This window comes from Eschrichtius robustus, chromosome 8 (genome assembly GCF_028021215.1).
Source record: "Eschrichtius robustus isolate mEscRob2 chromosome 8, mEscRob2.pri, whole genome shotgun sequence".
NCBI lineage: Eukaryota > Metazoa > Chordata > Mammalia > Artiodactyla > Eschrichtiidae > Eschrichtius > Eschrichtius robustus.
Window position 1 is genome coordinate 9937466 of NC_090831.1, and position 27285 is coordinate 9964750.

At 54.8% G+C, this 27285-nt stretch overlaps 1 protein-coding gene across 1 annotated transcript in view; it reads left to right on the forward strand.

Annotated features, from left to right (window-relative positions):
- The window catches only part of NUDCD3 (NudC domain containing 3), a 74993-nt gene extending 54576 nt beyond the window's left edge, over window positions 1–20417 (forward strand). The window contains exons 4-7 of the mRNA XM_068550296.1: window positions 5270–5413; window positions 15059–15247; window positions 18622–18767; window positions 20299–20417. Of these exons, the coding sequence (XP_068406397.1) occupies window positions 5270–5413; window positions 15059–15247; window positions 18622–18732 (444 nt within the window). The 3' untranslated portion in view covers window positions 18733–18767; window positions 20299–20417. The remainder of the gene's footprint in view (window positions 1–5269; window positions 5414–15058; window positions 15248–18621; window positions 18768–20298) is intronic.
- Window positions 20418–27285: the final 6868 nt, after the last annotated feature.

Below are 27285 nucleotides of genomic sequence, written 5' to 3' on the forward strand. Positions count from 1 at the left end.
GGGCCAGGGGTGTTGGGGGTAATGGGTAGATGTGGGAGCACTGAGGGTTAACGCAGGGGCATCCTGGGCCCCCTCTTCTTCAGCTGTAGCTTGGTGCTTGAGGCCTCAGAACATTGCCCCTCCTTTACTCCTTGTGGATTTTTTTCCCTGTAGAAACGTATTTGCCTCTCAAGGGTAGTGGGGGACAGATAAGTGCATGTGCGTAACGCTTTAAGTTCAAGTGTTCTTATTTTACATGCAACCTTTTTTTTGTCTTGGTTGTTTTTATCATTTTGCTGGTGCATCTAACGGAAAACTTCTCAAAATGAAGCTTTGGTTTCATTCATGAGTGAAATGTAGTTAGGTCTTTGCTTCATCATGTTCTTTGTTCTGTCCGCTCTGCAAGGGAAAAGTAGCCGAGTTCCCCATTCTTTCCTCAGCGTAGCCATGGGGTAGGGAGAAGGAACTTTGCCATCAGGACGATGTATGTGTGATCACTAATGTCAGCTGGGACTGGTTATAAACCTGGCATTTCATTGAATCATAGGATTTTAATGCAGGAAAATTGAACTCCGGAGAGTTTTAGTCTGACTTCTCATTTTGCAGATGAGAGAGCTCTCCTGGAGACATGAACCGCTAAGGCGCCACACTGTCCGGTGAGACGGTGGTGGAGCGGAGCGCAGGACCCGGCTCCCACCTCCACCCTGTCTGATCAGTTGTCTTTTGCGTGGAAAATGTCATGATATTGTTGCACACGGTCATGACTGGATGACATTGAGTGACAAGTGAATTACTTTCCTTCTCAGCATTCTCTTTCCGCTCGGAGATGGTGCGTGGTCTTTACTGACGGATGAGGTCCTTCCTGCTGGCTGGTGGGCTCACGGCCATGCTGCATGCCATCTCTCGCCTCACCATGGGAACCTTCCAGAACAGCACCAAGGCCCCTGGGCATGTCTTGTACAGTGACGCTGTGCCCCAGAGCTTGATTCAGCTGTAGGAATTTGTGCTAAAAAGCTCTATTACACGGTGTTCCCTTCTTAGAAGGCGTTTAGAAAAAATGTAGGAAGACTCTTTTTTATAGGAAACTTCCATAGCAGAAAAGGCTAATAGGCTGCATTTATCTGTTAAAAAAATTTTTTTGTTTGAATGCATAGGACATTTATCTGTTCAAAAGAATAAAATGTTCAAGGAGAAGTTTCTTTCCTGCCTCTGCCCTTTTATCCTATACCAGCCCCCACCTCAACCTCAGAAATCACGGTACTAGTTCCTGGGATCTTTTGGCAGATGTTTTCTATGCATGTGTTGTCAAGTTGTCAAGTATGAATAAATAGCCTCGCGGCCCCACCTTCAGCACAGATGATGTGCCCCCCCCGTTCCCTCTGTCGGCCCCACCAGGACGGCTCTGGTCTCTGAGAGGTGTTTGCCGCCATGCCCCCAGGGCCTCAGCCCTGCCTGCCAGCCAGGGTGGCTGCCCGGGAAAGTCTCAGGGGACCTAGGATTTCCCGTGTCATCTGGCTCAGGCTGTCGGGACCCTGAGCCCACCACCCCTTACACTCAGGGCTCTGGTCTCTGCTGCTCCTCCTGTCAAGCTGCTTTGCAGGTCCTTACTCCATTTTCATTACATCCCTTTGGATCAGTAGTTTCTTGTATAGTTTTTTGTTTTTCTGGAGTTCCTGGCCGTCTTTCTTTTTTTCTTGTCAAAAAATAGTACACTTTCATCATAATCTCAGAATTACTCAGTCTCTCACTAGTATACTGTGTATTGTCTAGAAATCACTTCCTGCAGACCCTCTCACCTCTGACTCCCATCCGGACTGATTATTTTCTAGTTCGGTTGTATAGCTTGCATCCTGGAACTTCTTTTCACTGCACTTCTAGATTAAATTCACTGTGTTTTAGATCCTTGTTGGATCTTCCTCTTTTTTTCCCCTAGTTTTACTGAGATATATTTGACATATAATGCTGTATTAATTTCAGGTGTACAACATAATTATTTGGGATGTGTATGTTTAGCAAAATGATTACCACAATAAGTTTAATTAACATTCATCACCTCACATAGTTATAAATTTTTTCTTGTGATGAAAACTTTCAAGTTCTACTCTCTTAGCAACTTTCAAATGTACAGTTTAGTATTGTTAATTACAGTCACCATGCTGTACATTAGATCCCCAGAACTTACTCATTTTATAAGTGGATTTTGACCCCCCTCCTCATCCAGGATCTTCCTCTGTTTTCATCCTCATTTTGTTGTGGTATAGACTCAAGTAACTTTCTCGAAATGATGTGTGGTAATAAATGCAGTGTTCTTGAATGTCTTAAAATGCGGTTATTTTAAACTTTTGCTTATTTTGTGGTTTGAGTTTGTATAGAATTCTAACTTTAAAAAATACTCTCCTGGGAGTTCCCTGCTGGCCTAGTGGTTAGGAGCCTGGGCTTTCACTGCTGTGGCCCGGGTTCGATCCCTGGTCGGGGAACTGAGATCCCGCAAGCCGTGTAGTGTGGCCAAAAAAAAAAATCTCCCCTAACAAGACTGAAGGTTTTATTCTCCTGTTTTCTTACATCCGCTGTTACTGATCCTAGAAATGTCTTCCATTCCAGTTCTTTGTGAGTAAACTTTTTTCCTCCTATTTGGAACTTTTAAGACCTTATTTTAAATACTCAGTGGTATGAAATGTCATGAGTTTGTGTAAGTCATCTTTCATTCATTCTGTTCAGCCCTCATTGGGTCCTTTTAAACTGAAACCATATTTTTCTAAAGCTCTGGAAAATTGTCTTGTTGCTGTCACAGTTTCTGGAATGCCAAACTGATTGCCTGGATTGGTTTCTGGCTCTACCTTGATTTCTTTGACTTTATCTTCCAGCCTTTCTGTTGAAAATCTTATTTTCACTCTCTTTTTTTCTAACTGTTTGTTTGTTTTGTCTAGTTCTGTTTTCATATTTTATTCTGATTCTATAGATACCGTATCTTCTCAGATCTCTCTGAGGGTATAAATTGGAAATATTTTAGAATTCCCTTTTTTCCTAATTAGCTCTGTAATCTTTACTTTTTTTTTAACCTAAGTCTGTCTTTTTGTGCTGCTGCTTTTTCTCATAGAATGCAATCCTTAGTTCCCTGTTAGTTTTTTTATTTTAAAAATATATTGGGAATTCCCTGGTGGTCCAGTGGTTAGGATTCCACACTTCCACTGCAGGGGGCACGGGTTCCATCCCTGGTCGGATCCCGCATGCTGCGTGGTGTGGCAAAAAAGAAGAAAAAAAAAAAAAATCTTCCCCATTCTTTGGCGTGTGGGATGATGTTGATGGTTTTCTCCTTTACGTGTCTGAGGTCTGCCTCTCCCGTCGCTGCTCACAGCTGAGGAGTTGACTGGCTGGCTTTGCCTTGCAGTGTGTTGGGCTGGTGTCCACCCAGTTCCCTCAGACTGCCGGCCAGTTTTTCTGGAGCAGGGCCCCCTGTAGCTCCATGGCACACAGCGGGTTCTTATCCCTTCTGACGGGGCTTCCGCGGGCACGGCTGCCCGTGGACTGCCTCAGCCGCTCTGCCTGCACGCTCCACACCTGCTGACTGCCAGCCGGCAGCGCCACCCGGCTGTGCTTGTCCCTGCTCTGTGCTGTCTGTCGCCACACGCCTCTCCTTCCTCTCCATAGAGCTGTTGAAAGTTTCTCTGTCCTGGCCTCTCCCTTCTTCCCTGTGTTGTCTGGGTTTTTTCTCTGCGTGCTTTGTTCCTGTCATCTCTCTGGGCCATGGAGTTCAGGAGATGGCCGCCTGTTCCCAGAGTGACGTCTTGAACTGGAGCTCCTGGAAGCATCTCTGGTCTGGTTTCCCCTCGGTGCTTGGGTACATCCCCTTTGCGTAAGAGACGAGCGTTGTGAGAAGCTCACCCAGGTTTGGAAATTATCGTGTTACCTAAAGTTGGCCGGAGGATTTTATTTGTTAAAGTGAGCTTGCTCCTGGGAGGCCAGGACTGGTGGAGCCTTGGTCCGCTCTGTCACGTGTTCACCGCACATCCGAGTTCGTGGTCAGGGACACCCGATTTGGCCAGCGATTGTCTGCATCTGTCTAGGAGTGCGCCGGGCCGCTGTTGGGCAACTGGGAGTGGAGTGAGTTGTGCCCGTGCCTTAGCAGAACCGACTTAAGTGGTACATTCTCTCAGAAATTGGGTGCAATTGGAGCTGGGGCTCACAGGACCCCACTGGGGCCTGCATGTGGACACGGTGTGTGCAGGCATCTCTCTCCTTTCCATCTCTTATTTATGGTTATTTAAAATACAGGTAGGTTATAGTATCAGATTCCACTGACAGGTGTAGACTCCAGTTTGAAAATTCTGTGACACTGAGGGTTTCTTTTCAAGTGCATTTAATAAGCACTTAGCAAGTGACCTGGGAGGGCCATCTCCAGACTGTTTCGACGCCTTGACTGACGCCACCCACCTGTGAGAAAGGCCGGACATTGTGTAAATACTATTATAGAAGATTTTTACATTATAAAACACAAAATTTAGAATTTAAAAGAAGTGGGGGAAAAACAAACCTGGAGTTCTGTTTTCTTTCCTCTACCGTTTACTGATCTGCTGAACGTCCTGGGGTCCACGTGCTTGGAATCCTGCTGGCCGGGGTACACGCATGAAATAAAGCCCCCAGTCCAGCAGCTCCAGCGCTGTTGTGGAGACAGACGTGTGAGAGCAGGGAGAGGGCGTTTCCAGCGAATGAGGAGATGGGAGAACAAAGGCAAAATATAAAACCAGAGGACCTGGCCTCACCCTCCTGGGTGAAAGCTGAGCTGTGGCCACAGATGGCACAGCAGCTCCTGGCAGGCAGCAGAGTCGGGCACGCGGCTGCTCTGCCCACCACCCCCCCCCCCCCGGGCGTGTCCTCCAGCGCAGGGCTGCTGTCCACGCCAGACAGCAAGGTGGGCGTCGGGGGGAGCACACCCCCTGCTGCCGGCCCTGCTTGCCCTCTGCCCAGGGAGTTGGCCTCCCCTAACCGGAGTAGAGTTTGCGGCGGCAAACCAGCGGTTCCCGCAAAGCCCCCCACGTTACCGTTATGCATATCGAGACATCTTCTAGTGCGTTTCCTTGAAGGAGATGATGACGCAGAGGCTGCTTCATGTGTGAATTGGTTGGTGTGGTTTGCGTCATTCAGAGAGCCTGATGACCCTCGGGCTGGTTTTGCATCTTGTTCTCCTGCAGCATGTGGTCAGGCGCCTTGGAAACCTCCGTCCCCTCCCACCTTGGGGCACGCCGGTCACCACCTTCCCAGCACGAGATGATTCTCTTCCGCTCTGTTCCAGGTCTCTGTGGCCCTCAGCAGCAGCTCCATCCGGGTGGCCGTGCTGGAGGAAAATGGGGAGCGCGTCCTCATGGAAGGAAAGTTCACCCACAAGATCAACACCGAGAGCTCCCTCTGGAGCCTTGAACCCGGGAAGTGCGTTTTGGTAAGCGTGGGCAGTGATGCTGTGAGGGTGTTGATTTCTGCCAGCTGGGGAGTTTCCTCGGTGTTTTCCAAGCAGCTCAGAGGGCACCTTTGTGGGCCTCCGCGGACTGTCACTGCTGCATCTACAGCCTTGGCCTCTTGGCGTCCCACTGCTTGCTTCCTTGAGGTGGGGCCCGTGTCAGCAAGAAACTGAGGGGCACTGGAGTGCGGTGTTCCTCGCTGCTTTCTGTCCTCCTGCCCGTGCACAGACCACATGCGGTGACCGCGGAGGAGGTCCTGGTGGGGCATCATCCCCAGAGCGCGGCTGTGCTCACACCGCACATGTCCCCTCAGTTCCAGAGGCTTCTGCTCTCCAGGGGTTCAGTTACATCTAAGGCAAAACCAAAGAAGTTAAAAATTAAAAGGCAGATCGCTTTCATGAATGCCAGTCTGGAGGATGCAGAGTTAATAAGTTCAAACAGACAGCCTTATGTGACAAAGGCTCAAAGGCTCAACTGGCTAAGCTAGCCAAGGGTGCAGGATCCAAACGAAGGGGTACGTGTTCCAGTTACTAGATTCTTTGGTGACTGCATCCTCCCTCGTCAGAGCCTTGCACCTGGTCAGTGGGCAGCACCCAGGGAGGCTTCATACAGCGAAGGGGGACTCTGTATATTTGGGTTCGTTCCTTTCCTCTTCCCTCCTGCTGGGGTGCTTAACCAGGGCGTGGTGAAAGGGGTAAAGATGAAAAGAAAAATACTAAGTCTTTGGGCAAAAAAGACCTCAGAATTTTATATAGGCATGTTCTTTATATGTGCAAAGTGTGCCGTTCCGTCATGATCCACTTCTCTATGGGAATAGGTGCCCATGGGCCTGCCTGCTTGGTCCTGACCGACAAGGCCCGCGGTGCTCTGTTCTGGCTGCTCTCAGCTCGCAGACACACAAACCCGTTGGAGCGGAGAGGATTCCATCACTGCTGGGGGGGGCTGGAGGTCTCGGCATGCCCGGGACCCCCGAGCACACACAGGCCCCTCTGTGTGACAGGAACACCCGGTGGCAGAGTGCCGGCCAAGTCTGCCCGAGTCTTGCTTAAACCTTGCTCTGTTGCACCTCCCCTGCCCTTCCGAGGTTTCTCCTTCTCGCCACGAGTGTGCAACAGTCATGATGATTTCCCCCTTATCACCCTGGGGTTCAGTTGCTCGTCTGTTCACCCCCGTGCCTCCCCACCCCCAGTGCCGCTCCCCAGACTACGGCCCATGCTCTTAACCACCAGTTCCATTTGCAGAATACCTTCATGGGCATGGTCTCATTTGCACCTCCCACGATTGTGGGAAGTAGGAAGCCAGGGTCTCATTATCCCCCCGCCTCCCGAGGTCACGCAGGCGGCCAGCGGGAGCCCGCGGCAGGCAGCCCACCCTCTCCCGGCGCCGCTGTGATGGCCCAGGTGGTCACAGGGAGCGTGGACCCATGGTCCTGGGTGCCCCGTTGTCCACGGATGCCGGGCCTCACTCCTGTGTGGGGTTGATGGACCGCCCAGAGCTGTGCACGTAGAGCTCGTCCCGGCAGACAGCCGGTTGTGCTTTGCTCCCTCTGAGGGGCGCTTCTGTTGTCTTCAGCCCTGTTGTCTTCGAGTCCCCGCCTGGGACGGAAAGACTGACCTCATCGCTGGACCCTGAAGGTCCACAGCCACTGTTTGCCCACTGGTCTGTCGGGGTTGTAATCAGGGTACCGAGGATTCCCTGTACTTGACGTGGCTTCTGCTAACCAGGTAGCTCACTCTTGGGATTTTCGTTGCCAGAGGTGATGCTGACTTCTTCATGCCTGTTCCAGAGCCGTGTCACCTTTTTTGCGTGTTTTGTACAACTTGCGTCTGAATACGGACATGGCTCGTGGCCAGGGCATTAACTCCTTGTAATTATGGCCTCCATCTACTGGGTACACTTAGGCCCTGGCTCTGTGAGGTGCCTGGTGATGCAGTTTCATCTCTGCAAGCCTGTTATACAAATCAGGATGCGGACGCTCAGAGAGGGTGAAGAGCTTGCTCAGGGTGGAGCCAGACCCCAGGCCCAGAAGCCTCCCGTTTCCCTCCTTCTCTACCTTTCAGCTGATAGGCGCCCAGGAGCGAGTAGGCGCGGGGAGGAGAGCTGGCAGCAGCGCAGCGTAGCTTGTGACCAGCAGCCCCGGGCCAGCAGGGAGGCTGGGGCGTCACCTTCTCTGCTGACCTTGATGAGACGGCCTCGGCGTCCGGTCATGCGCCCAGGCCCTGTGGTCGCCCCAGGCTCTCCTCTGGTCCAGGGGGAGGCTTGTGCCCTGGCTGCCTTTTAGTTTTCCAGTTTGCTCTTGCCAAGCACCTGCTGCTCGAGGAGTTATAAAGAAGCAGAACTGGCTGCGGGCTGAGGTGCACCTGTCACTGCCCGTGAGCGTGGCTTCTGGCTGTTCTGCTCCTGCTTAACCCTGCGAGGTCCACGTAGAAACCTCTCTCAGAATTGCAGGTGCTAGGCTGGTTCTTTCCCGAGGGTCCTTAGAGTGGCTTTCGTCATCCGTGGATGGCATCACATTTAGAAAGCTGCTCCACCACTTGTAGAAAAGGAAGAGGACTTAATTTAGAGCATCACATCCTCATCCGGAGCTTCCCTGCCAGCCCGGCCCCCTGCACACCTGGCGTGCACCTTCTCACGAGATGCGGGGATCCTGCCTGTCTCCGCCTTCCTCCTGACCACGGTCCTCGGGTACAGCCAATGCCAGTGTCTTAATGGAGACATTGCTGCTTATGGAGCTGAAGGTTTGGTGTGTTCTCAGTGTAATTATTTATTTACTGGTAACATTGAGGACCACGTATCTGAGATGATATTGTAGCTCAGTAAGCACATGGCTTTGATGTGTGAACACCCTGGTGCCTTTGCTGACCAGAACAAGTGCCATTCCCTCGAGCCTCTGGAGGGGCAGAGCGTGGCTGCCCAGGCGGCCAGGCCTGCTTTGTGCCTCAGCCCCACTCACTGGCCGCCTTTAGCCTCACTGGACCTCCATTGCTCGATCTTAAAATGAGGCTCAAAGCCTTGGTTGGTCGATCCCCAGACATTTGTTGGTTGCTTATCACTAAGTGCCAGACCCTGTGCTGGGCACTGGGGCGATTAAGGAAAATAGTCAAGGGCCCACCTCCTAAAGACTGAGTGGGCCGAAAAGGGCCCCCAGATGTCCTCGCCAGATCCCAGAACCTGCAAATAGGTCCTTATTTGGAGACGGGGTCTTTGCAGATGTGATAAGGTTAAGGATCTTGCGATGACGAGATCATCCTGGATTATCCAGGTGGGCCCTAAACCCAGTGACAAGTGTCCTTACAAGAGGAAAAGAGACAGACACAGAGTGAAGTGAAGACAAGGCAAGGTCCCCTGGAAGCTCTGGAGGGGGTGCAGCCCTGCGACACCTTGATGTTGGCCTTCCAGCCTCCAGACGGAGAGAATAAGTGTCTTGTTTGAAGCCCGCAGTGTGTGGCGCTTTGTTACGGCTGCCCCAGGACACTAGCACAGGCCTTATGTGGCATGATCTCTGTGGGGGCCACTTGGGACAGGAGGGGTCACTCCAGGGGTGCCTGTCACCTTACCAGAGTCCGTGGTCCGAGTCCTGACCTCCCAAGCAGGCCGATGCAGACATGCCCCTTGATTCCCAGCCACCACTCCCTCCTTGCCTGAGCCGGATCCACATCAGACACGCCCGGGCAGGCTTTCAGAGCAGGCAGGGGTGGCAGCTAAACCCGGATGACAGCTCTTGCCTCCCTCCCTCCCACACTCGAGAATGTTAAACGAGGCTTCTTGATTCTGAGGCAAGCTCCTTTCTTGGTTCCCGAGACGTGAAATCAGGGCCTCCCCCCTCGTGCCTTGTTCTGTCCCAGAACCCGCCTCGGCTCGCTGTCCTGGTTTCTCCCTGCAGGTGGGGCTAATGGCCCTGCCGTGGGCACCTGCAGGCCATGGCCTCGAGCCCTTGAGGCTCTGCGGTCTTGGCGTTTGTAGCCATTCGTGAGGTGACGCCCGTCCACACGCTGACACGATCCACACTCGAGTCATTTAAAGCTGGTGCAGTAGCTGCAGAGTGTTCACAGACCTTCGTCGGCTTGCCTTAAAGCTCGCGCTACTGGGTGTGTCTGGTGCTTGAACCTGTGAGTGTTTTTATATAAGCTGTGTCCCCCGTATTTAGATTATATATTTAGATTACAGTTCTCAGAAGTAGAGTTACAGGCTGAGCGTAGTCCTTGGCCATTGCCGTGGGCTCCTCCAAGAAGGACGTCGGATTTCTGTGACATCAGCAGATCCCTGTGTGCCCTGGCACTGGGCTGTTTTTGAGTGGGGATGTGTGTTTCTCTCTGCAGTGGTTCACCACTTTTGTTTTGTCGCTGGTGGCCACCGGCCCCCTGCCTGGCTCTGAGGGGCCATCGTTCAGCTTAAAATACAGGTTAAATTACGTTAGTATTTTGGCAAGAGCCCAAAGCCTGGAAATTAGTCCAGGGACTGAAATGCGAGTTCTTGGCCTTCAGTGCTCATGTCTTCCCCAGGACCCATCGTGTTTCTCAAGGTGGTCACATTTTTGGCATCCTCACCAGCCCCTGGATCTCCACCGGGTGTTGAGAAGCAGGTAGCCTGAGTCCGCACGTTCTGGAGAAGTTGCCCGTGAATAGAAGGGACGTGTCAGCAGAACCGGAAGACCACGCTCCTGGTGGACAGAGCGTGCGTCCGCTCGTCCCGCGGGGGAGGAGAGTGGAGACGCAGCTTGGCACTGCGTGGTCACCTGCCTCGCAGCCACAGCCCACCACGGCCGGGTTCTGTCTGGCCCTACAGTGCTTTAATGTTTAAGCTTGAAACACTTGTTGATGACATTAAAACCAGGAGGTTGCCCACCGCAGTGCCGCCTCTGGCAGAGCCCTGAGAGGCCAGCGGTCTGGCCGGGGCCGCGTCCTCCCCGCAGAAGCTCCTGGAGCTGAGCGGGCCCCCGCGGCCTCTCCCTGTCCTCTGTCCTTGTTTCAAGGCGCCCCTCTGAAGCACCATCCCACAGCTTTCGCATGCATCTCCTTGGCCCAAGCTCGATCCCACGTACAGGCAGCTGCGAGGAGCCGTCCTCCCCGCCGGGCGCACTGCCTCCCTCTCTGAATAGAAGCAGCGTTCTGTGACAGAGGAGGGGAGGGAGATGAGTGTGGGTGAGTCGTCATCATCATGCCGATTGGGGTGCTGAGGTGAGCTGAGCCACGTGGAGTTGGAAGTTTCTCTGAGGACGTTTTGGGAAAACTGTTCAACCAGCACTCTGGGGGTTCCCCTGAGAAACTGATTCTGGGTCTGGGACCGATTGCTAAAAGGAACCTGGAGGAAAGCCAAGGAACGAGGGTGTGTTATCAGGTCACACAGCAACCACCCGTGACCAGCCGAGATGGGGCACTGAGTGCTGCGGGATCAGGGATGGGAATGAGTGAGCCATTGAGATGCTACGTGTCCAGGAGCCGGTGCTGACGACAGAGGGGTAAGTGGCTCCGTCGTGGAGGAGAAGGCCCCTGCTGGCCCCTGCACAGCACCTGTTGGGACTGGAAGTGTCGTGTCCCTGCCATATTGTGGGGCAGATGGAGTCAGGGAGGAACCCCGGGAATGCGGCCACGTGACATCTGTGCCTGCAGGGGGGACATCCCAGGAGGGCTGCAGTATCACCTGTGCAGGTTCTGCGGGGGCACATCCCTGAGCTTAATCCGGAGGAAGCACCAAACAAACCCCAAACGAAGGATGGTCCTTAACAACAAAAGACAAAGGCGGTGGAATGTTCCAGATGAAAGGGGACAGGCCCACTAGGATGTAGTCAGGACCCTGGACTGGATCCTGTGCAGGAGGGAAGGTGAGCTGAAGTTACTATAGTAAAGAACTTCCATACCTTCAGGAAGGAGACACTCACCGAAGTATTAGGGGTAAAGGGCCAAGATGATTCTGAAAAAATACTGTGTAATTTACCCCATATTATAAACTTACACACATAGAGTGAGAGCATATGTGCAGACACACGTACACGTGATAAAGAAAAGGCGTAGCATGTTAACAGTGGGTGACTCTAGGAAAAGGTATTCTTTGTACTTGAATAATTCTAGTAACTTGTAAGTTTGAAATTATTCTAAATAAAATGTTTTAAGAAACGAGATGGCAAATAAGCCCATGGAAAGATGCTCAACGTCGTTAGTCATTAAGGCGATACCAATTAAAACCACGGTGACATGTCACTTCACACTTACTTGATTGGCTCCTGGAAAGAATCGACAGGAGCAGGGACTGGCGACAGTGTGGAGCCCCTGGAGCTCCCCTGCACTGCGGATGGGAAGGCCGAACCGTGCAGGCGGTTTGGAAAACAGTTTGACAGTTGTTATAAAGTTACATGTGCACTTACCATGGGACCTAGCAATCCCACTGCTGGATACCTACAAAGGGGAAAGGAGACCACAAAGCCCTGCAGGCAGCCTGGTAGGTGGCCGCTGAACCCTGGAAACACCCCCCTGTCCACCCACAGGTGCGTCGGCCTGTGTCGGGGGTGACCCCCAGGCGCGCGTAGCATGGCTGAACACCAGGCCACTGCGCCCCGAGAAGAGCAGACCAACAGACACAGACCAACGAAATGGCAAAGCAAGTGTCGGGCTGAGGGCGTCGCCGTCGAAAGGGGACTGCGAGCTTTGGGGTGTGGCCTGATAGCAGTGGTGGCTACGTGGCTGCATTTGTCGAAGCTCACAGGATGCTCCCTCAGAAGAGTGAATTTTACTGTGGGCCAGCTTATGCCTCCACAAACCTGATTTAAGAAAAAAATAACAAAATGTTGAAAAATCAGAACCAAATGTTAAACCATCAGACTGTTTTATCAAAGATGTTACTCTTAGACCTGAATCCTTGAGCTCCATTCCAAGAACATTTCACGCATGTCCTCTTGATGCTGCACTCTGTATTATTCCACCTGAAACAGGAATGAAGTTCTGACCCACTAGCATGTGAATGGACCGTGAGGACATTGTGCTGAGTGAAAGAAGCCGGGCACAGGACACATAGCCTGTGGGTCCGTTTTTGGGAAATGTCCAGAACAGGCAAATAAATGATTCGTTGCCAGGGCTGGGGGAGGGACAGAGTGGGGAGTGCCTGCTCACGGGCACGGGCTCTCCTTCTGCGGTGATGAGTGTTCTGGAACTAGATAGAGGTGGTGATAGCTCAGACTCCTGTGAACGCGCTCAATGCATTGAACTGTTCACCTTGAAATGGCTAATTTTATGTTAACGTGAATTTCACCTTACATTATTTTTACTGGGGTGCTGGGCTCATATTGATGTTTATTGGGTCTGCAGAGTGCCCGTGCAGACTTGTTCTGTGGACACAAGAGGCCAGGGCAGCGAGGCCCACCAGGCTCCCTGTTTTCAGGGTCAGTCCCGTTGTGCCCCCGAGCTGTGTCGGGCCTGGATGTGTGTGTGGACCTGGCTGGGACACCCCGTGTGTGGTTCGTATGCGCAGGGACAGCAGCAGAGCCCCGGGGTGGGGATTGGGCTGACCCCACAGCGCTGTCACGGGCTGTTGGCCCGAGCATGGCTCTGTTCTGCCTGTAGCACTGGGTGATCCAGGTGAGGCGCTGACTTCTAGGTAGAGGTAATAGTGGGTATTTTACAGAGGTTGTGAGTACTAACGATACATGTTAGAGAGATCTCGGCCATGATGACGACTAACGAAGATACGAGTAAAATGAGTCTAAAGGGTCTGTTGTCTCTGGAGATTTACAGTCGTCTCTCAGTATCCTCAGGGGATTGGTTCCAGAACCCAGCCCCCTCCCCCCCCCCCCCCGAAGGATACAACGTCCGAGGGTGCTCTAGTCCCTTATATAAATGGTGTAGTGTTTGCATGTAACCTGCGCATATCCTCCTGTTTACTTCACATCATATACCTAATACAATGTAAATACTATGTAAACAGTTGCTGAAGTGCGACAAGTTCAAGTCTTGCTTTTTGGAACTTTCTGGAAATTTTTTTTTCCCAAATATTTTTGATCTGGAGTTGGTTGACTTCAGTGGATGCAGAACCTGTGGATACAGAGGGCCGACTTCCTCAGAAGTCTCTGCTGTAATGGTAAGAAGAGAATGTATTTCCCCCTTGGAAGGTTTCTGTTGCACTGGCGCAGTGATCTGCAGCTCTGTAAAGACGGGGCTCAGTGCTCGGCACTGGGGGCTCTGAGGGCCAGGTCAGGTCCGCGCGTGCAAACAGGAGAGTACAGTTGGCCAGAAGCTGGCTAGACAGAGCATCTGGAAACAGAAGCTTCACCCTGAATGTAAACAGTGGCATTGGCAGGATAGAGGTCACTCATCTGATCAGGTGGGCAGAGGGTGCTCAGAACCCCTGCCATCTTCACGCCCGCGTCCACCCAGGATGGTCAGAAGTGGGGGGACTTGCTTTTGTAATGTGCTGAGATGCTGACATTCATGCTGTGCTTGTGGTTTCCTGGAGGTTGTCTCCACTGTGTGACCCGCCCTCATCACTGCCCACGCCTCAGCCGCTCTCAGGGCCGGGACTTAGCTCTGCTGTGACCCTGTTGGACTCGGGCAGCAGGGCTGGAGCTGGCAGCACCGCTCCCTGCAGCCCGTGAGCCGTGGGGCCGACTTCTTAGGACCTGTGGGCATGCAGTGTCTTCACAGATGTCGCCTGTGGGCCAGCTCCCGGTCCACTTTGTCAGGATTGCCCACTGGCCAGTCAGCCTCTCCTCATGGTGCTCCCGTGAGGAAGGGCTCCTCTCACTGCTGGCTCCGTCATCTCTGTGGCACCTCCCTGCCCCTCTGGGCATGAGTGGGGGTTACATCCCGTCTGAGAGTGGACAGAGTGAGGGAGCGTGGGCAGCCCTCCTGTCAGTTCTTGGCCAGTCAGTAAAGAGTTTCACGATGAGCCGGCCAGTGACCACGGGGAGGGGGGTGGCCTGGGCCCTCCCTGTGTGGTCCCTGGGATGCATGTACTTGGCATCAGCTTCAGGCAATGCCCTGCTATTCTGCAGTCCCCGTCTCTGAGTTCTTGTGTCCCCCCGACTCCCCCCGTCCCTCACTGGGCTGCACCATGAGGCTGAGTGGGAGGTGAGTCACGTGCAGCGGTCGCAGGGCTGGGGAACCCCTCTTGCAGCTGCCTGTCCAGGGAAGAGAGTGAGACAAGGTGCCTGGGCGTCTGGCTGGGGGGTAGTCATTGTCAGGCTGAGTGCTTGGTCCCCCAGGTTCCAGGTCCCCCCAGCAGGCAGGAGACTGGGTGCTGCACTTGGAGGCGGGAAAGGCCAGCAGGAGGGAGGGGGATGAGCTAGCGGGGCCCGGGCAGGTGGATGTTGACAGAAGCTCCTGTTCGGGCTCAAGCTTCCCTCGGCAGCTCGGGAGATCGTGATGGGGTCTGGGTACCGGCAGATGGGGCAGCTCGGAGTGCTTGGAAATGCCCCGCTCTGGTCAGAGCGGGCTGGGGTTCTGGTGGCTGAGCGGTGCGGGTGCTGATGCCTTCGGGGGTCAGTGTCTTCTGAGAGGACCTGGGGGACAAGGACCACAGGCACCGCCCAGGCATAGCGGTGGAGAGTGGAACACTCAGAGCCTGGGGTCCGGAGCCCCCCGCTGGGTCCCCAGTGCCACCTGCCCGACACTGACTGTGTCTCTGCCCTCGTGTGCCAGGTGAGCCTGAACAAGGTGGGCGAGCACTGGTGGAGCGCCATCCTGGAGGGGGAGGAGCAAATCGACATCGACGAGATCAACAAGGAGCGCTCCATGGCCACAGTGGACGAGGAGGAGCACGCTGTCCTGGACAGGCTCACCTTCGACTACCGCCAGAAGCTGCAGGGCAAGCCGCAGAGCCACGAGCTGGTACGGGCCTTCCGGGGCCGGAGCGGGGAGGACGGGGCGTGCTGCTGCTCACTGCCTGGGACGGGGCGCCCAGGTGCAGAGCCGAGAGGTGTCTGTCCACGGGGCCCCGGTGGTATCGCGTGTTGCTAGCTGGCACGCTGGGGCCGTGCAGACAGCTCCCTCCCCTCAGCCCCTCCAGGACCCTCAGCAGCGGAGGGGCAGTCAGGCCCAGCCCTGCCTCGGGGCCGGTGCGGGTTTGACCACAAAGGGCCAACGGGAAGAAAGTCCTTCCAAGTCACTTTTGAACGTCAGAAGCGTGAGAAGTGTGCGTGGCCGGCGGCTGTGGAGGGACGGGAGGGAGTTAGTGACTGGAGAGGAGGCTTGTGCCTGAGCCTGCGGTGGCAGAGAGGAGGGTTAGTTAGACGTGCACCGCCTTCCTTCCGCTCTAGTACTCCCAAGAGTGGCTCTGTGCAGAAGAGAGGGTTGCTTTTCTCAGGTTAGTTTTAGCTCCCAGTGTCCCACGTGAACAGCACCGGGAGTTTGAGCCATGGCACCACGGCCCATCTCCAAGGCTGCTCATGTGTCAGACACGAGGCCCGCCCTCCACCCCACCCCCAGTGCCATTCAGATTCTCAGGCGTCCTGTTTTGTCTCCCAGGGGCCTACTTTGTGGCTCCTGTGAGTGTTCTAGGCCTGGGGCCGTCGAGCGCCACTGCCCGCGTGCCTGTGGTCCTTCCTGCCCGTCTCATTCGGACCTTGCATGCAAACGGCCCACCTTGCTCCTTCGAGGGCCAAGGAGCCATGGAGGGGAGCGCTTAGTGAGTGCTTTACTGCACGCAGGTTGGGTCGGGTTGGCTGGGTCATGGTCCCCGTTGCAGCACCCCTGAGAGGGGGGTCGAGGTTTAGAGGTCACAGCCCGTGTTCAAGGTCCCACAGCTGGTCTGGCAGCAGGGCTGGGGTTTGAACCCTGAGCTGGTTCCAGGCTTGTCTGTCACCCCTCCCCGAGTCTCTGAATCGCCTCTTGGTCTGGCTCCCTGACCCACCTGGGCTTTTGGGGCTAGAGGCCGGGACTACGGTTGACCATTGGATCGTGGGCATCTGCTGGTCTTGTCTACGGAAACTGGCCCCTGGCTGTAATCGCTGAGCTCGCAGGGCACAGGACGCGGAGTGCAACCCACCTCTGTGCACGTTAAGGCGGCAGTTTTATCCAGTTGTGCTGCATTTGCCTGTGGCCACCAGATGAAAGAGCACTCTGAACACTGGCCCGACGGGAGGGGACCTTGTGCAGCCATCGAAAGTGTGGGTGTCGCTGCCCCGAAGCGGGCAGGCACCTGGCTGTGAGACCCAAGTAGGAAGCCGAGTCCCTGTTGATGAGCTCAGGGATGGGGCCGGCCAATCAAGAAGGATCTGAAGAAGAGCCTTGAAGACCCTGCAGTCTAATGGAAAGACCTCTGTGGTTTGAGTCGAAAGGGATTCTGGAAGGGCTTGCCGTGTGCCAGGCAGCTTGCTGACCGTGAAGGGGCGTGAGTGCCTGGCTGAGTGCAGTGCCCTGCGGAGACCTTCAGCAGACACACAGGAGCCCGTGGCTGGTGGTGCAGGCGGCAGGACTCGGGGGTGACCCCTCGCCCAGCTGACCTGCTCCTGGACAGGCAGGGCCCTCCAGCTCGCCGCCCCTCGCTGGAGATAGTAGAGGACTGAGACCTCAGGGCCATGGTAGTAGAGGTGGGAGCACCAGCACTGCTGTCTGGGACTCCTCTGGGCTTAGCAGACGTTCGGGGACCTCCCGGCTTCCACGCGGACTGTCCTCAGCACACGGGGCCTTGAGGGAAGCGCAGCGCGGGCAGCAGGATCTGGACCGAGAGAGGAGCTTTGGAGGCGTGAGGAGCCAGCGGAGCCGGCGTGGCCGGGCGGTGAGGGAGCTGGACTTGGCGGTGCTGAAGCCACGGGCAGTCTCTGTAGTCCTCGGAGGACAGCGTCCCCCGGAGAAGAAGGAAATCGCGGCTGGAGAGTCAGCAGGACTGGCTGGTGGCTTCAGCTGGGGGCTACGGGGAGGAGGGGCGGCTTAAGAAAGCAGGTGGTGGCCGTGAGGGGCCTGGGGCAGGACCAGCGCGGGCAGCGGGCCGAGGACCCGTGGAGCTGGAGCGTGAGGGCCCGTCAGACCGCCCGTGACGAGGCCGGTGCACGGGGACGTCAGGTGGGTCAGGGCTCACTCGGGAGACGAGGTGCTCAGATGAGGGGCACAGAGTGAGTTGAGAGACCGAGAAGGAGGGGGCGTCGGAGGGGGCTTCAGAGGGGTAGGTGGGCAAGAGCTAGAGGAAGAGGGATGGGACGGAGGAGGAGGCCTGGCCCAGCAGGGCTGCCAGGAAGCACCGGAGTCAGGCTGGTGGGCGGGGCCGGCCTCTCTGGTCCCTTCTCCCCGGGGGGCGGCCTGCGGGCAGCACTGCCCACTCCTCCAGTGCTCTTCCCAGGGTCCCTGGCGTGTGTCATCTGTGCCGAGTTGGGAGTAGTATGGATTAATCCCTGAGATGTACTGCCCATCTTTGATGTGTTTGCTGCTGCACCACGTAGGTTTAATAACAGGGAAGAGAAGGCCCCTGTCAGGAGGAGAGTCCTGCAGCCTCGCCAGATACCAGGAATTTTCCCCTCAGCTCAGTCTGTTAGCCTAGAGGCCAGAGGTGGGCAGGGCTTTCTGGCCCCGTGGCAGTGAGTCTCTGTGTTTCTCCTGGTCAGAAGGAAGGGGAGATGTTCCCAGCCTGATGCATTCGCAGGGAAGCACAGAGGGCAGACCTGGGGACCCGCGGGGAAGGAGGGCCTACAGCACCGCGAGGGACCTCCCTCATGGGCGCAGCCTCCTGCAGTGCCCTGGCCCAGGCCACAGTGCTTGGCCTGCTGCTGCCCCTGAAGGCTGGATGGTCCAGGCTGCCTGTGTGCTGGGATACGTGATCCAGCAGCTTTGACCTCTGCCCCGCAGGGGCTGCAGGGGTCGGTGACTGGTGGGTCCACAGCCAGACTTCCTGAGGTCTCTCTGAGTCACAGCCTGGGTCATTCCCAGACTATCTGAGGGTCCAGGCCTTGAGGCCACCAGCCTTCTTCCTGGGAAAGGGGAGCAGAGAACCCCTCTTTGCACCTCAGTCAGCCCTGTGGGCTGTAGCCCTCAGGCCATTTGGAGTTTGGACAGGTATTTCTGGTGAGAAGGGACAGCATCTGAGCCAGGAAGATGGCCGGTGCTTCGCTGGGGACAAGATGGGGGTGGAATCTGCATGTGGGGAGCACAGTCTTGCAGAGGGTCTGCTGTCACCCTGGGCAGGTCCTCTTCCGGAGGAAGCAGAGCAGAGTCCTGCTCTAGGACGTGTGGGCCTGGTGACTACAGTTAACCTCTCTATTTTCTGTTTGTAGAAAGTCCATGAGATGCTGAAGAAGGGGTGGGATGCTGAAGGCTCTCCCTTCCGAGGCCAGCGATTCGACCCGGCCATGTTCAACATCTCCCCGGGGGCTGTGCAGTTTTAATGACCGAAGGAAAGGAAGCCCTCGCCAGCGGGGAGGTGGGGCCTCAGCCGCGGCCCTCGGCTCCCTCCTGCCGGGGACTCGCTTGTCTGGTTCACCCTTGCCATCCTTCTTTTCAAGGGTGAACCCGGCCTCCACGCTGGCCCTGCATCTCCAGACTGTTCTAGAGCAGGGCGGGGCTGCGTGGCTGCAGGGCGGGTGTTAGAGAGCAGGGGGTGTCCCGGCGGGTGCCCCACCTGGCCCGTTAGCCACTCCCTCCCTCCACATGCTGCTCTCGTGCTCTCTGCTTGCTGTTCTCACGCTTGGGGCGGGCGTGGGTGCTGCTCGCCTGTTGAAGCGCGGGCAGGGTTGTGCGGCCTGAGGGCCGGGCTTCTGGCCAGTCTGGGGAGAGCGCAGCCTTGCCCTCTTGCTGGGTGTGTTCACGTGTGGTCTTGCCCGCCTGCTTGTACGCGTTCACCGCCTGCCTCAGCCTCGTTGAGGAGCTGCGGGAACTGGGGTCCTGCCGCCGGATCTGGATGCTGGAAGAAAGTGTCTTGTGGCCTCAGGTGCAGGCACGGCAGGCTCTGTCCCTCTCCTGACCGGGCTGCCTCTGCTCCCACCCGGCCTAGCACTTTTCTCTCGGGGGATCCGGTTCTTGTCTAAGAGAGCTGGGCCAGGCACCCTCAGGAGGCCCCGTGGTGTGTCAGCTGCTCGGTGCAGCCCTTGGTCCTTTCCTGGCCGGGGCCAGACTGCACCGCACAGAGCTCGTGGCTCTGCTCCCACCGCTCTCCCAGGACCCAGAGCCTGTGCCCTTCTCCAGGACTGTGGGGCTGCCCTTCTGGGCGGTTACCTTGCAAGTCTCTGCACCTCGTGAGCTCTGTCCTCTGGGCTGGGGGAGGAAGGAGCCCTGTCCGGGGGGGCGTTCTTTCTGGAGACTTCCCCCTTCAACTGCAGAGGTGGGAGCTGCTTCATCACAGTCTGTGGGGGCAGGTTTCTGGCTCACAGCGCCCTGTAGACACATCCCTGGGTCCCCGGGAAGCGTTTGCTTGCTCTGATGCCATCACAGGAGGTGTGGACACCAGGTGGCTGGGGGAAGCGCCACCACGGGGGCACAGGGCCACAGGGCCCTGCTGTTTGCACTTGTCACCGAGGCTGCTCACGGAGCTGCTGGAGGCCCCTCTGCAGCGCCCTCAGGATTTGCACACCTGTCCCACGTAGTGAAAGGCCTCACTGGCACGTGTCTGTGAGAGAACCATTCTTAGCACGCCTCTGTCTCCTCCTCCCCTCCGCCACCCCCGTGGGGTCTTCTGCCGTGACCAGGTGGGGTGTGGTGCCTGCACCTCAGCTATTTGGGAGACTTTGGGAGCTGTGGACTCGGTGGTCAGTTTTCTTCCTTTTGCCCGATTCGATTTTCAGTGTTGCGTTTCTCCCCACCCCGCCCGCTGTAACAGCAGCGCGCAGGCATCTGGGAGTGCCGGGCTTCAGGGGAGGGCGTGCTCGGTCGCCCTTGCCGTCTTGTGGGAGACGTCTGCCCCTCGCCGCCGGCCTGGGCTCTGGAGCCTGTGCACTCTGCCTGTTTTCTCTCTTCAGACCCGGCAGCAGCAGTTTGGCCCCTGAGCTCCGTCAGCTGAGGTCCAAGGAAGTGGGGTGCACGCCTGCGAAATCACCCTGTCTCCGGTGTTGGTTTGCAATAAATCTGTATTTAAGCACTTGTGGGTCTGTGTGTGACGTTCGTTGCCAAGACAGTTCTCATTGTGTGGACATTACCTGAATTCTAGCCCTGAGGCCCGTGTACACAGCAAACGCCAAAATGGGAAATTCCTAAATATCTCCCAAAGGTGTTTCTCATCCAGCCCGCATCCTGGCGAGACTTCACACAGGTTTCAGAAATCTAATAAGCTTTTGGTCAGGAGAAAAGATTGTAGCTCTAGAGCTTGCGTGCATTTCCAAACAGGAGTCAGAAGGCTTCAGCCCGAGGGTCCTCAGTGCTGCATTTACCTGCCCGGATTCCGGAACGCTGGGCTCACGAGTCTGCCTGCACCCGCTCCGGACATAACAGGTGTGTGACACATCCCCTGCCTCAGTCACATGGCATCCTCTCCAGAACCCCCTGCCCGTTCCCCCATTCCAGGCGCCATGCTCGGTGGGCAGGACCTGGTGAGCATATCTTGATAAGCATTTCTTGAATGAGTGAAGAATGTGCAGAGGGCTCAACAGTGGAATTACCAAGCAAACTCCAAACTCCCAGGGCAGAAATAATCTGCCAGGAGGGAGAGGCACCATCTCTCAACAGTTTGCCTCCAAAGTGTGCGGGAGGGAGAAGAGTCAGGAGTAGTCTATGTGCCAGTGTGTCCAGGAAGTGGCAGCTGCCTTACAAAGACCTGACCACCCAGAACACAGTCTGGGGAACAGACCCAAACCCCGCTCCAGTCTGCTGCCCAGACGGCCAGCTGGCAGCAGGGTCAGCCCAGGTTGGACGACTTGTTTCTGTGAATGAAGAGTGGTGTGTGGACTCAGACTCGCCAGTCCTCGGTAAGTGCTCTCTCCCTCTTGGCCAGAGGGCAGGCGCCAGAGCAGAGCTCCTGCCCCCGACAGTGGCGCACACGTGGGACTGGTCCCCCGTGGTCTGGGAGTCGGGTGGTTCAGCCTGGCCGCTGCTATGCATACCTTTCCTGGACACCAGGTTGGCAAGCTCTCGCTCAGCTCCCTGATGCCCCCGTGGACATGGTTAGGAATCCTGAGGCCTCTCCTTCAGGTCCCTGTCACAACTTCAGGGGCAAGGAACAATTAATATATTCTGTAATCTCAGACTCAGCTCACGCCTCAGCCAGTCCGCACGAGCATGGTTTTATCTGGTCTGTTCTGTCTTACGTCCTTGGTTTTATTCTTTACAACTGAAGGTTGGGTCACCGGCTTGCCTTCAGAGGGAAGAAAGGACCGTCGGGTGCCAGCTGGGGGTCTTAGATCTGCCCTCCCCTCTTAAGCCGGGTCCCTGAGCTGGACACCACTCTGCTGTCCTAGCCCCACTCTGCAGGCTCTGGCACCTGCTGCTGCCGGCGTGGGGAGGGCGGGGCTGGGGTCGCGCACTCCAGCCCACACTGGGAGAGTCTGGCGACTGTGACTCGGACTTGGCTGGGCCGAGAGGGACCAGCCTGGTGGAACAGGAGTCACGCCAGCTGTGGACAGAGAGCCAGTGGGCCTGATGCGGCCATCCTCCTTGCAGGGCAGGCCCGAGCCTGTCCCCTGGAGATGGAGGGCCTCGCGAGAGAGGTGCCTGGACCCGAGAGTGAGTCAGGGCTTCTCCAGGGAGCTCGGGCCAGGCCTTCTACCACCTCTGTCCTGGTTCCTCCTGGGAGGGATCCTAGGCTCTTTGGCCAGCGCTGGATGGGGCATTAGGGACGTTTTGGTTCAAACCCCCACTGTGCAGTGGTCACAGAGGAAGTGTCACCCCCGAGGCGTGAGCTGGGCCCCCGCTCCTGCCCCCATTCCCAGCGTCACCCCGGAGGTGGCCTGGCCCTGGCTGATGCTCTGCAGGTGGATGATGGAAGGAGGGGGGAAGGCCCCCAGCATTCGCCTGCTGAAACCCTATCAGCCCAGACATGGCAGAGGAGGACCCTGAGGGCCGGCTAACTCTGGACAGGGCCGCCGGAGGTCACGGTGAAGCAATGGCGCAGCAGGGGTTTGGGGGAGGTCCCTCCTGCAGGGACGGGGAGGCTGGTCCTTGAGGGGCTGGGTAATCGGGAAGCTGCCCAGGTTATGACCTTGCAGGGACCGGGTCAGGAGCGTCGTGTTACGGTTAGGGTTAGGGCAGTGTCCCCTGGTGGGCCTGGACTTGGGAAGACCGCCGAGCTGCAGCACGGGAAGTCTGAGGCCCCAAAGATGGTGTGCCTGGCCCACACAGCGTCTCACAGAGGGTTTGGGGTTAGCAAGAGGCCAGGGAAGGGCTGCAGAGCGGGGACTTCAGGTGGGGAAGCTGCCAGCAGCCTCAATGACCACCTGTCAGGGCTGGGCCGGTGCAGAGGGCGCAGGGGCGGGAGACCACGGGCCAGGGTGCAGGGTGCTGGCAGAGGGCGAAGGATAGCAAAGGGAAGTGGAAGCGGGGGCAGGAAGGAGGGGAGAGGACGTGCCCTGCTGGGCCCCGTACATCCTGTGTGTCCTCAAGGTGAACAGCCCCATCCGTGTCTGGGAGCGCAAAGCACCAACACGGGCCACCCCTAGTCTCCCAGGTGCAAGGTTTGTGCCAGCTCCTCGGGGGAGCCCTTAACCCTTGGTCGAGGGGGAGGCAGACGGTGTTTCTGGAGCATTCCACTGCAGTGTGTTGGACTGGACAGCATCAGCACATCCTGGGTACCCCCTCGGACTCTGTGGATCAGCACCTCCCGGCGCCAGTCCCAGGACGGCGCACCCGGTGTTTACGAGGGATGTAGGCAGCGTGGCCTCTGGAACCCCCAACTTCCTGGCTTAGTGACCCATATAAAGCACAGAGATCTGGGGCGGGCAGGCCTGAGGAGGGACTCGGCAGGCCAGGTGGAGCCCACAGCACGCCCGCATACCCCAGGGCCTGGGGCCAGGGATGGGGGAGTGAGCGTCCAGTGAGTCCGGGTCTTGAAGGCCAGGGTCATGCCTTGGATTTCACCCCAAATTCCTGAGGATTCGAGCAGGGAGAAGCTTCTGATGTGTGCTGAAGAGGAGCAGGCTTGGGGAAGGGGAGTGGGTTAGGGGTGGGTGGCGGCCAGGCCCCTTAGAGCCCCCATCAGCTTCTGCATCTTACCTGCCTCCCTTCCTCCCTCCTTTACTACCCACCCCCACCCCCCAATCCTCCCTCCTTACTTCCCTGCCTGACCCACCTGGTCCCAGCTCACCTCACATGGTCCCAGGATCCTGGCCCATGACTTGCTCCACCAGGAAACTTGAAACCCTGTGCTGGCGGAAGGTGCAGGCCTGGGCCCAGGTGTGCAGGGTGACAGGTCCTGAAAAGGCACCTGTTGACCCCTCCAGGGGCATCGTAACCCCATGGATCCCCCTAGCTTGCCCCCCTCTCACCATCCCCTCCATGCCTGGAGGTGCACCTGCGGGTCTCCCCAAACTTGCCCCAGGCTGGAGGCCACCACTGGGAGGTGGAGGGTGCCTGGCTCCTTGTGCCTCAGTTTCCTCAGCTGCAGAATGACCCATGCTTGCGAAGGGCCTTTGGTGCCTGCAGCCCCTCTGGGATCCCACCCCATGGGGGGTCAGCAGTGGGGCAGGGGAGGAGCACCGCCTGCCACCCCTGGCCTCCTGGAGCCAAGCCTCCTGCCCACCCTGCACCTGCAGATCCCCCCACTTCTCCTGGCCTTGGCTGGCCCCTCACGATTGCCTTCAGAGACCCTGACAAAGGTCACCACCCCTGCCCTCCTTCAAGGAGCCCCAGCCCTGGGAGGACAGTCCCTGGCCAGGCCCCCTCTGCTCCCCTCTTAACTCTGTTCCATTTCTCTCCCCACCCCTCCCCCCTCTGCTGCTCTCCCCCCCCTTCCTCCGTCCCACTCCCCCACCTCCAATTTTCTCTCCTCTCTCCCCTCTGCTTTCATCTCCCCTGTTCCCATCCCTCTTTCCCTCCTCCCTCTTTTCTCCTCCCCACTTCCTCAGGCCTCCCTTCCTCTCCTGACCTCAAGGTGGGAAGGTGACCTGGTAGCCAGGGCAGTCAGGAGGTCCACATCCTTTAACATGTTTATTGTGGTAAAATATGCATAACACAAAATTTACCATCTTAACGATTTTGAAGTGGCATTAAGTGCATTCACCTTGGTGTGCAATCATCACCACCGTCCATGTCCAGAACTTTTTCATCTTCCCAAAGTGAAACTTCATACCCATTAAAATATTTTTAAAGGACTTCCCTGGTGTTCTAGTGGTTAAGACTCCGCGCTTCCACTGCAGGGGGCGCGGGTTCGATCCCTGGTCGGGGAACTAAGATCCCCGGTGCTGCATGGCGTGGCCAAAAAAAAAAAAAAATTTTTTTTTTAAAGTTCATTGCCGGTATTGGAAATGAGATTTTACAGAAGTCTCAGTTTCCTGGCTCTCCTGAAAGCTTGGGAGCCCAGGCAGATGGGATCCAGGCGATGGCTGTAGCAGGTGGGCAGTCAGATACTGCAACCCCAGCACTCTGCACTGCCCACCACGGGCTCCCTCTGCATCCAGGCATTGGAAGTGGGGGGCAGAAGAGTTTGTGTCAGAGTGCTGTAATGATGGAAGGACGTGACTAGCAGTTGCAGGTGGAGGGGACCGTGGGCCAAGGAATGCAGGTGGGGTCTACAAGCTGGAAAAGGCAAGGAAGAGGGTTCTCTCCCAGAGCCTCCACAAGGACACAGTCTCGCCCCACGAGACCCATCTGGGGCTTCTGACTCCCAGGACTCTTGAGAAAGTAACTGTGTTTTTTTAAGCTACTAAATTTGTGGTAATTTGTTAAAGCAGCAGTAGGAAATTAATACAGGCACTGTCAATATTTTGTACTTTAACCAGTTTAATAGGTGGGTGCTGGTATCTTATCGTGATTTAATTCGCATTTTTCCACTGGCTAACTATGGTAGACATCTTTTCATGTGCCTTTTGCCATCTATATATCTTTGGTGAAATGTCTGTCAAGTGTGTTTCTCATTTCCTGATTGGATTGATTGTTTTAACGTTCAGGTTTAAATTTCTAAAATATATTCTAGGTAAAAGTCCTTTGCTGGATATGTGATTTGCAAATATTTTCTCCCAGTCTGTGATTACTCTTTTTATCCTTTTAGCATAGTCTTCCTCAGAGCAAAAGTTTTTAATGTTGATGAGGTTTAATTTATTAAAAATGTTTTTATGAATCATGCTTTTGGTATCAAGTCTAAAAAATCTTAATGTAGTCCTAGATCTCAAGGATTTTCTATTTTTTTTCTAGAAGTTTTATAATTTATGTTTTACATTTAAGTCCACGATCCATTTTGAGTTAGTTTTTGTATGAAGTGTGAGGTATAGGCTGAGGTTCTTATTTTTACCCCCTGGTGGCTCCAGCACCATTTATTGAAAGGGCTATCATTCCTCCATTGAATTGCTTCTGCTCCTTCATCAAAAATTAATTGGACGTATTTCAGTGGATCTATTCTGGGTTCTCAGTTCTATTCCATTGAGTTATGTGTCTACCCCTCCATCAATACCACACTGTCTTGAGTGCTGTAGCTATATGGTCAGCTTTGACATTGTGAATCTTTTTCTCTTTTATACTTGTTTTGGTTATTCTAGGATCTTTCCCTTTTCATATAAATTTTAGAATAAGCCTGTCTAGACTACAAAAAATCTCATTGGGATTTTGGTAAGTAATTGCACTAAACCTGTAAATCAATTTAAGAAGAATTGACATCTTTCCTATGTTGAATCTTCCAATCCATGAATGTGGTATGTCTTTCCAGGTATTTACATCGTTGATCTCTTCATCAGCATTTTGTAATTTTCTTCATATAGATTCTGCATGTGTTTTATTAGATTTGTACCTAAGTATTTTTTTTTAACATCTTTATTGTAGAGTATAATTGCTTTACAGTGGTGTGTTAGTTTCTGCTGTATAACAAAGTGAATCAGCTATATGTATACATATATCCCCATATACCATCCCTCTTGAGTCTCCCTCCCACCCTCCCTATCCCACCCCTCTAGGTGGTCACAAAGCACCGAGCTGATCTCCCTGTGCTATGCAGCTGCTTCTCACTAGCTATCTATTTTACATTTGGTAGTGTATATATGTCAATGACATATGTACTTAAGCACTTTGTATTCTTTAGGTCAGTTATAAATGGTATTGCATCTTTTATTTTCCTCTCCTCTTGTTCCTTTTCAGTATATAGAAATGAAATTGGCTTTTTTTTTTTTAACATCTTTACTGGAGTATAATTGCTTTGCAATGTTGTATTAGTTTCTGCTGTATAGCAAAGTGAATCAGCTATATGTATACATATATCCCCATATCCCCTCCCTCTTGTGTCTCCCTCCCACCCTCCCTATCCCACCCCTCTAGGTGGTCACAAAGCACTGAGCTGATCTCCCTGTGCTATGCAGCTGCTCCCCACTAGCTATCTGTTTTACATTTGGTAGTGTATATATGTCAATGCCACTCTCTCACTTCATCCCAGCTTACTCTTCCCCATCCCCGTGTCCTCAAGTCCATTCTCTTATGTCTGCGTCTTTATTCCTGTCCTGCTCCAAGGTTCTTCAGAACCATTTTTTTTTTTTTTAGATTCCATATATATGTGTTAGCATATGGTATTTGTCTTTCTCTACAACTCAATTTCTTTAATGGTTATGGGACTATTCAGGTTATTATTTCATCTTGTCTGAGTTTTGGTAGTTTGTAATTTTTGAGAAATTGGTCCATTCCTTCTAAGTTGTCAAATTTATGTGTATAAAAGTGTTCATAGCGTCCTCTCATGATCCCTTTAATGGTTGTAGGATCTGTTATGATATCCCCTGTTTCATTTTTGTTATTGGTAATGTGTGTCTTTTCTCTTTTTATCTTGTCAATCTTAGTAGAGTTTTATTAATTTTATTGTTTTTTTTAAGAATCAGCTTTTTATTTCA